At 41.9% G+C, this 10,188-nt stretch overlaps 1 protein-coding gene across 4 annotated transcripts in view; it reads right to left on the bottom strand.

The window, feature by feature from the left end:
* SLC25A42 (solute carrier family 25 member 42) overlaps positions 1–10,182 on the bottom strand; it is a 15,267-nt gene extending 5,085 nt beyond the window's left edge. For 2 of the 4 annotated variants that reach the window (XM_015651687.3, XM_015651686.3), the window contains exons 1-4: positions 4,432–5,601; positions 2,955–3,066; positions 1,157–1,182; positions 13–179 (exon numbers count right to left, since the gene is read on the bottom strand). In XM_015651687.3, coding sequence (XP_015507173.1) covers positions 13–179; positions 1,157–1,182; positions 2,955–3,066; positions 4,432–4,509 — 383 coding nt within the window. In that variant the 5' untranslated portion in view covers positions 4,510–5,601. Of the gene's footprint in view, positions 1–12; positions 180–1,156; positions 1,183–2,954; positions 3,067–4,431; positions 5,607–9,028 lie in introns of those variants that run through there. The other 2 variants (XM_015651684.3, XM_033520144.1) reach the window with 2 other exon arrangements.
* Between the last annotated feature and the right edge of the window lie 6 nt (positions 10,183–10,188).

Below are 10,188 nucleotides of genomic sequence, written 5' to 3'. Positions count from 1 at the left end.
GCTGCCTCTTACTTTCCCTGGAATCCGTAGTAATTCCCCAGGATCTGCTTGTACTCCTCGTGGGCGCAGAACTGGATGGCGGCGTAGGGGATGACGCGGACCATGGTGGCGGAATTCCCTCTCCAGAGGCTCCAGAAGCCCTCGTTGAGGTAGGTGTGATAAATCAGCCTGTAGGCTTCCTGCAGGGATAAATCAGCCCGTGAGCTTCCTGTGGGGAACAGGGCAAGGGTCAGGGATAACGGGAATGCAGGGTGAAGATGTGACCCCACAGTTTAACCCTTCCCAATCCCCCTTCCCACGGAGCTGATGTGGCCGCCCCGGGGGCTCCGTCACATCCCCGTGCTTTAAAATTCGGTTTGTGGAATAAATGGATGAATTTTTTTCAAGTTAGTTAAAGAAAAACATCAAAACTGCACCAGCACTTATTTTTCAGAGTGTTTCCATGCCTGGATCCCAGTTTAATTCCAGAATCCGGCGAGGAGAGAGGGAAGCTCCATGCAAGAGCAAGCCAAGGACAAGGAAGGGTTTTTATATCCCAGTCTGCCTCATTTTCCCTCTCAGGGAAGGCACATTTTGTATAAAACACCTTCCCAAACCCAAATTCATCTCCTCAGGGCCAGGCAGGAACATTCGGATCATGCACACCAGGGCACGGCAAGCATGGAAAAGCTGGAATGCACGGGGAAAAAGAGCTCAGAAAGCCACAGGAGGGATCAGATCCCAGATTTAATTCCCTATAAATGCTGCAACAACTCCTGTGTGCTTGGGGGAAGGAAAGGAGCACTAGAAATGGTCCCAAAATCAGAAGGAAAGGTCCCAAAATCACGAGGAATGGTCCCAAAATCACTACAAAACATCCCAGATCACTAGAAGGTCCCCAAATCACAAGGAAAGATCCCAAATCCACTAAAAAAGATCCCAAAACCCAAAACCCTGAGTGATGTCACGTTTATTGTCACATCACAGGTACAGCCTGGAGTTTGAATCCTCCCAGTAATCACTATCCTAATTAATCCCATAATTAACACCACCATTCCCAGCCTTTCCCTCTACGTTTTCATGGAATGCTGCTGATAAATCCTCAAAAAAGTGAAATAAAGGCCAACAAAAGAAAAATCAAAGACTTCAGGGCAACAGCAGACAGACATCACCTCACCTTGGCAGAAAATCTTTTTGAAGACACTAAAAATAAAAAGAAAAAAGAAAAAAGATTAGGGCTTGCAAGACATAAAAATAAATATTTGATCCATGAATCCCTAAATAAGGGATAAATAAACAGGTGTTTCAGCCAAAGGGATAAAAATAGAAGGAAAAGAATGAATGCAAGAGGAAATAGTGATTCTTGTCTTGTAAATGCTCCCATAATTTAGCACAAAAATCCATTTTTTTCCCCCCACTGCCTGTTAGGAAAATTCAGTTTGCGCGGAATAAATGAATAAATAAAAACAATTAATTAAAGGAAAAACATCAAAACTGCACCGTTCACTTATTTTTCAGAGAATTTCCATGCCCAGATCCCAGCCTAATTCCAGAATCCAGCGAGGAGACAGCGAAGCTCCACGCAAGAGCGGCTCCATCCGAGCAGAACTCAAATGAACTCCCTGATTTTTTATTACATTTTTCTTTTTTTCCCCTTGCATCCATCCAAAGTGACAGCACCTCCTTATCCGTGGAATCCACGAGGCGGGATTTGGGAAGCGGGATTTGTTTGGCAGCTCTGCCAAAAGGGATGGAAAAGCCTGGAAACCTTTTAATGAAACGTGGCTCCAATTAAGGGGCTGCTGCAGCTCCTTCCTCGCTCATCTGAGACTTTGGGAGCCTCTGGAGTGTATCCAACAATTCCATGCAAATCCACTTTTCCCCACTGCTGCTCCTCTGTGCAATTCCAATGCTTTTGTTTTAGTTTTTTTTGGGTTTTTTGGGGGTTTTTTTTTGGGTTTTTTTTGTTTTTTTTTTAAGGAATAAAACACCTCAATAAACAGAGATGGGTTATCAAGGTGGTTTCGCTCCTTTCAAAAGGTTTTTCTCCCTCTGCCACGGGGAAATTTATTGAGTTGTGGGATGGTCTGGGCTGGGAAAGCTCACCCAGTTCCACTTTCCACCATCCCAAGCCTCATTCCTCAGTTTCTAACTCATCACTTTGATGATCCAAAGGTGTTTTCAAATAAAACCCCTAAGGACAGAAAGAACCTAAAATAATCCACCAGATCCCAAGAAATTGCTGCAATTGGAACATTTTAATCCCATTCCTTTCCAGCCACTGAGATGGGCTGAACCACACAGGGATTTTTAGGAATGTGGCCTGTCCCAAATTCCAGGTGATTCCCTGGGTCAGCTGCTGCCTCTGTGCCTTCCCTCTCATCCCTGCTCCTGATATTTCCACCCTGGAATGAACCTGGGTGTGAGTTTTTGCTGGGAAAACCCAAAAATTCAGCTCCCAGGGGCCCCCCTGGTGGATATCCCAGCAATTCCAGAGCTCCTTGCTCTGCCCAGAATGAAAATCACGTGAGTAAAAATCAGTTCTAAATTAAATGTCAGCCAGGGATTAGATTGAGCCCAATTCAGTTAATCTGGGACGTCACCAGATTTAAAATTCTTGGCTTCCCCAAACATCCACTGAATTAAAGGGCCTGTGCTGTTCCCTTTGGGATAACTGGAGGAATTGCACTGCAACAGATCCCAAAATCCCCAAATGCTGCTGAATTCTCTATTCCAGGCAGAGGAATTCCATTTTCTGCCACAATTCAGGGGTGCAGCAGCTCCAGTGCCTCCTGCCTGCCAGTTTGGGGAGACTTGACACAATTTGGGCATCCAGCCTTCAGCAGGGAACTCCCACAGCCCAATTCCCTCTTCCCAGAGTCTCCACACCTCCTGGAAAAGGAGCTGGATGAGCAGATCGGGACCTCAAAGGGCTGAAAGTCTAAAAAAATTTGGGGAAAGCCCACAGGACTCGCCTTGGAACATGATTTTTGTCCTGTCCAGAGGAGCCACTGCAGTTTTAGCCACAGCCCCAGCCAGTGCCCCAGATATCAGGGAGTTCAGCACTTTCTTCTTCTCCTGGTTATCCTGGAAAAATAAAAAAAAGCATTGGATAGTGGGGGAAAAAAAAATTCAATCCCACAAGGAATAACATTTCACTTTTTCTGCAGAAATTCACCCCAGGGCCAGGATTTGGGTCAAAATGTTTCATTAAATTTCCAGCACAGTGAATTCTGCAAGGCAAAATTCCAAGAATTCCTCTTGCATGTGCTGTTTTCCCCCTGTTTTTTCTCCTTCTTCTCCCTCCCCACGATTTAGCCATGGGCAGAAAGGGAAGTCTCTGGAAAAGAAGCACCCAAGCCCCATTCCCACATCATTCCCAAGCTCCTGAGGATGAATCCAGGCAGTTTTCCCCCTCTGGTGGGTGGAATGAGAGGGATTTTGCTCCTGGCATTCCTGCCACAGCTCAGATTTATAAAATCAGCATTTTTCTCACACAGAGAGCCCAAAAAACAAAACAAAAAAATCCACAAAATCCAAGCCCCATGGAGGTTCTGGAGTGAGAACAAGCCCAGGCTTGATGTGTGAACTTTTGACACTTCATGGATGAGAGGAGCTCACATTTCCCTCGTTTCCAGGACGTTTCCCAAGCCCAGAGTTAATGTTTATGACCCAAAAGCCCTGGATCAGCTCAATTCCCGTTCCCAAGCCGTGCCTGGGTGAGAGGGCAGTGGAGCAAAGGTGAGCTCCAGCCCCGGATTTGGGCTAAAGGACAGCAAGGTTCCTTTCTCCAGCGATTCCAACCAGCCCAGGAAAGCCTGGATTGGTGGCCCTGGCACAACCCTGGGCTGGGAATGTCTGGATTCCCTTGGAGGGACTCATTCCATGGATCATGGAAATGCTGGCGGCTTTTGGGAGCCCAGAGCTCAAATCCCAGACTGGTTTGGGTTGGAAGGATCTTAAAATTCATCCCATTCCGTGGGCAGGGACATCTTCCACCATCCCAGGCTGCTCCAAGCTGGCCTTGGACACTTCCAGGGATCCAGGGGCAGCCAGGGCTGCTCTGGGAATTCCATCCCAGCCCCTCTCCACCCTCCCAGGCAGGAATTCCTTCCCAATATCCCACCCAAATTCCCCTGTTCCAGTCTGAAGCCATTCCCCGTGTCCTGTCCCTCCATCCCTCATCCCAAATCTCTCTCTGTGTTTCTTGTGGCTCCCTCAGGCACTGCAAAGTCACAATCAGGTGACCCTGGAGCCTTTCCAGCCTGGACAATCCCAATTTTCCCAGCTTCTCCATCCCTCTGATCATCCTGGAGCCTCCTCTGGACTCGCCCCAACATCTCCACGTCCTTCCAGTGCTGGATGCAGAATTCCAGGTGGGATCCCAGCTGAGCAGGGCACAATTCCCTCCCTGGAGCCGCTCGGGATTCCCAGCCTGGCTCCTGCTCTCACCTCTGCCGGAATTCGAGCCGTGACGGGCTCCACATCCCTCTGGAATTCCACTGGACCTTCTCTCACACCATTACCCATACCAGTCACACTTCCACGGGGGCAGGAGAGCTACAGCTCCTAAACACAACCCAAAAAACAAAGGAGAAACGTCAAAAGTGGGAAATATCCCGGTGATAACGCAGGGAAGTGCCATTTTCAGCAGGAAAACCCTCTCCCCATTCCCAGGAAAATGGCATTTCCAGGTTCCTGGTGCCATTTCCTTCCTTTGAGGTGTAAATGGATTTAAGTGGATTTTTTTTGGGGGGGTTAAAGATGAAAACTGTGCCCTTTTCACCCCAAACAGAACTCAGAACACCAAAATATCCATCGTTTCCAGGGAAAAAGAGCTGACCCTGCCCTCCCCCAGTGAAGATTTTGGATCAGAGGATTTTGGCTATTTGGGATTGCTGAGCAACGAGATACTGGAGAAAGAAGGTGGAAATTTAAAACCCTATGGAAAAGAGGGGGAAAAAATAGTCCCAGGAATGAGTGCCCAAGGCCAGCCACGAGCCAGTGGGGGTTATTTTTGGGAAGAGAGGGATCCAGTGCCTCACACCTGCCACAAAGGCCACTCTGGGATTTATTCTGGTGCCTTTCAGGACTCCCTTTCCTCCCAGGGCGGTTTGCACAGGATTTTCCTGCTCTGAGATGTCCCAAACCCACCCTCGGAGAGGAAAGGTCGGCCTGACCTTGGCTGCAGAGAGTGGATGAAGAAATAATTCTGTTGAAATGGAATAATTCCCTTTTTTTTAGCTCTGACTTTCTGATATTTCTGCTTTTTCAGCCTGAAAATAATATTTTTCAGAGTATTTTCAGGAATGTTCAGGAATTGTGAAAACCCTGAGGTGGCTCAGGGAGGTGGCCCTGGAGCTGCTCACAGAGGGGCTCTGCAAGGACAAAAAAATCACTTTTCTAAGCCACAGAACATCTCCAACAGCCTCATTCCAGAAGGTTAAACCTTTCAAGGAATGTTTTATTAGGAAATGAGAATTCCTCAATTCAGTTCCCTCCTGCTTCCTCTGATGCCTGTGAAACCTCAGGCACAATGTTCTGCTCACGTGGAAAAATAAAATAAAAATAAAATAAAATAAAATTTAAAAAAATTAAAAATAAAATAAAATAAATAAAATAATAAAAATTAAATAAATAAAATAAAATAAATAATAATTTCCAGCCTTTTTTTTCCCCCTTTTTTGAACAATCTCAGGTACTTTATGCTTGTCAGCACCTTTCAGACTTGCTGAGCTGCTTTTTTTCCCCCTCATAAATTAATGCCAGCCCTCATTTCCCAAGCCTGGCTGGCTGCAGGTTTTAAACACAACTCGGGCGTGACCAATTTGGGATGGAGGAGCCTCATCCTCGCTCCAGAGGGGGGAAAAACACACCTGGAAACCTTGGATCAGCCCAGAATTAAAGATGGGATGGGCTGGGAAGGACTTTTAGGATCACCTTGGATCATCCCAGAATTAAAAATGGATTGGGAAGGACTTTTAGAATCATCTGGATCATCCCAGAATTAAAGATGGGCCTGGATCATCCAAGAATTAAAGATGGGATGGGAAGGACTTTTAGGATCACCTGGATCATCTCAGCATTAAAGATGGGATGGGCTGGGAAGGACTTTCAGGCTCAACTTGAAACCTTGGATCATCCCAGAATTAAAGATGGATTGGGAAGGACTTTTAGGATCACCTGGATCATCCCAGAATTAAAGATGTGATGGATTGGGAAGGACTTTTAGGATCAACTTGAAACCCTGGATCATTCCAGAATTAAAGATGGAATGGGAAGGACTTTTAGAATCACCTGGATCAGCCCAGAATCAAAGATGGGCCTGGATCATCCCAGAATTAAAGATGGGATGGGTTGGGAAGGCCTTTTAGGATCACCTGGATCATTCCAGAATTAAAAATGGATTGGGAAGGACTTTTAGGATCACCTGGATCATCCCAGAATTAAAGATGGGATGGATTGGGAAGGACTTTTAGGATCATCTCATCCCACCCCACACCTTGCACCACCTCCTGTTGCTCCAGGCTGGCCTTGGGCGCTTCCAGGGTTTCTCTGGGAATTCCATGGCCCCCAAAATTCCTTCACACAGCCGGGAATCCCTTCCCAAGATCCCATCCACGTTCCCCTTTTCCAGTCTGAAGCCATCCCCCCTTTTCCAGGCCCTTGGAAATCGCCTCCCTCCACCTTTTTTGTCGTCCCCCTCAGGCCTTGAGGCCACCCCAAAGCTCCTCCTTCCCTCCCAGAACTTTGGGAAAACCCAAATCCAGCAATTCCCAAATTCCTGAGGGTGTTCTGGGATTTGGGGAGGGCTGACTCCAGGTTTTAATGGGATATAACACCTGACACAACCTGAAAGTTCCCTCATGTCGGACCAAAATCTCCCACAAGCGTCAAGAGCGGAGCCGATCCCTAATTATTCTGTGCTTGAAGAACGCAGTTAATTACTCCTAATTATTATTTCTAATGACCTGCAGTCATTTCCTTCCCTTCTCATCCCTCCTTATCTCACAGGCCTGGAAAATGGCATTGTAAAATTCCCTTTTTTCTTCCAAAGTGTGAAGGAAATCACAGGTGGGGATGTTATCCCTGCCCTGCCTGCAATAAAGGAATGTAGGTCACAATATCAGATTTATCTCTGCCAAAAATAACTCTCCTTCCTCCCCTCCCCACCATGAAAAATAGAAATTGTGCTAAAGGGCTTAGGAATGCAAAGTGCAACTTTCATTTAAATATATAAATATAAAAATATAGATGTAAAAATAAATATATAGATAAAAATAGATAAAATAAATTATATATATATATAGATATTTCTATGCATTTATACTAATATATATTAATAATATAATTAATATATAATTAACATATTTAATATATTAATTAATATATAATTAACATATTTAATATATTAATTAATATATAAATATATTATCTATTATATTCAAATTATTAATATTATATAATATATATTAATTATATATTAATTATATATAAATATATATTAACTTAAAATATAAAATAATAATGTAGTATGTCATATATATAGATATACAAAATATATATTATATATAATTAAGTCTATAATTATGTATATGATTATATATATATGTCTATTATATATATATATGTCTATAATTACATATAATTATACATAATATAAATATAATAATATAAAAGAGAGGCCTGAAAGGAAATTTGCCAAATTAATGTGATTACTAAGTTATTAAATTATTTATATATAGTTTATATATAAAGTGTATATATAAATATAAAAATATAATATATATAAATATAAAAATATAATATCTATAAATATAAAAATATAAAATACATATAGTATATATATAAATATATAAAAATATAAATAGTTTATAAAATATATATATAAAATATATATAGTATATATATATAGTATATATATAAATATATATACTATTTTATATTAAGTTATTAAGGCTGGACTTATTTTTTGCATAAAGATGAGATCTATTTACTCCACAATATTCCTTTTTATCCTGTTTAGACACATTCCTTATTTATTTTTAGTGCCCACTGCCCAGAGCCTACAAACACCTGTTTATACACTCAATTTTACACATCAAACCTGCCCTCAACACACAGAATGCAAAAATAGCATTCATTTATTTATGATTTTTGTTTTGCCTCCAAGCTGGATTTTATTTTGGATTCAGGCTGGATTCTGATGTCAGGAGGTTATTTTGACCAATAATTCACACTGGAACCACAAAAAACAGAATTTATCTTAAAATTCAGCTTGAATTTCAAGTTCTGGTGTCAATTTGCAGTTAAAAACCATCCATTATTTTACATCTACATCAACCTGACTCAATTATTAAATAACCAAACAAAAACCACGTGGAGCAGCTGGATATTTTTGTTAAATCCCTGTATTTTGGATCTGTCCCCACACAAATTCCATTTCTGTTTACAAAGCCAGAAAAAAAACTAAAAAGAAATAAAAAAAACCCTCCAAAAACTGGGGATTAAATGTGGTTTTTGTTGTTTTTTTTTTTTTTTCCTAACCCACTGCTGGGTTATTTTTATAGGAGTTACACAAGTCCCTGTCACACATCTGGATCAGGCAAAATAAATCATTCCCTGAGGAATAAAGAGGGAAAAATCACTGGAAAAGGAGATTTTGGGAGTTAAGGGTCGATGAGTAACAGACTGTGGGGTTTTTTTTACACCAAAATTCAGGAGTATTTATTGAAAGTACAAAAAAATTCACTCCACACTCAGATCCAGAATGAAAGTCAGCCATGGATTAAAGATTATTCCCCAAATTGGGAAAATTCCTCTTTGGAATATCTGAAATTAATTTAAAATCATTAATTGCTCAGCAGAAGGGCCAATGAGTTTCAGGGAGCAGCATCTCAAATGAAGAAATAAACCCAAATTGGGGTAGGAACAATTAAAAATTAAATGAAATTAAAAGAATTTAAAATAGTGCTGAAGGTTTGGGGATTAGCCAGCAACTCCACAAATCCAAATTTTTAAATTTCATGGAAAAGTTTGGCTTCACAACCTGCCTGAAATTCCTATTTTTCTGTATTTTTCCCAGCTCAGATCAACAGCAAATTCCAGCAGGAAGAAGAGGCCTGAAATATGAGAAAAAAGGGAGGGATTTGAGTTTTTGGAAGGTTTTTCCAACCCAAACCATGGCAGGATTGTGGGAATGGGGTGGGACAGGAGCAGAGGGAACAGCCTCAACTTGTGCCAGGGGAGGTTTAAATCACATTTTTAGGGGAAAATTTCTTCATGGAAAATTTTGGGCTGGAATCCTCATCCCTGGAGGGATTTAACAGCACGGTGGATGTGGAATTTGGGGATTTGAATGCTAAAAATTAGGACTTGATTCTAATTCTGTGCTCTCTAAAATGCTGTGATTCCTAAATAAATGTGAATTTCAGCCTGTCCCGAAGCTGTGAAAGATTTCTCTTGCAGAAAGGTTTGTCCCAGCAGAGACAGACAAACTGCAAAGCAAATAATCCCCTATTTGCTGAGAAATATTTGCTTTTTTTTCCCCCTGGAAAACCCCAGAAGCACGGGAATGGCAAAGCCATTGATGCCCAAAAAAATTCGGTGTACTCGAAAAACAAACAGGAGGAATTTAATCTGAGGAGAGAAAAGACAAGAGAGGGGAAACTTAAAAGGACTTTTCAATTCAATAATTCAAAAATTCAATTCAATAATTGGGAATTAAAACAAACAAATCCCACACTCAGCTCACTGAACACAGGCGTGGATGGAGCCACAATTCCCATTTAATTTACTTAAATCCCCTTTCACAACTCCCATTTTTTTGGGGTTTTTTTTGGATTTGATTATGTCATTAACGCCACTAATGAAAGCACACGATGAAATTAGGAAGGAACAAAAAACCCTGCAGGAATTTTCACACCTTTCCCTGGCAGGCTGAGCTCAGGGGAAGTTGCTCAATTAAATTTCCCTCGATATTTATCTGAGACTGCTGCAAAAACAGCCTGGAAAATGATGGAAAATGATGGAAATTCATGGAAAATGATGGAAAATCATGGAAAATGATGGAAAATCATGGAAAAAAAAAGGTTGGAATGCTGGGAATGGGATGGACTCTCCCCTTGGGCTCCAGCTCTGCCTTCCAGTCTGATTAAGCTGTTAAAAATCAACCCCAAAACATCAGCTGGGAACAGCTCAGGTTCCTCC

Source organism: Parus major, chromosome 28 (genome assembly GCF_001522545.3).
Source record: "Parus major isolate Abel chromosome 28, Parus_major1.1, whole genome shotgun sequence".
NCBI lineage: Eukaryota > Metazoa > Chordata > Aves > Passeriformes > Paridae > Parus > Parus major.
Note: the sequence above shows the minus strand (reverse complement) of the source record. Positions and strands in the feature narration are given on the sequence as shown.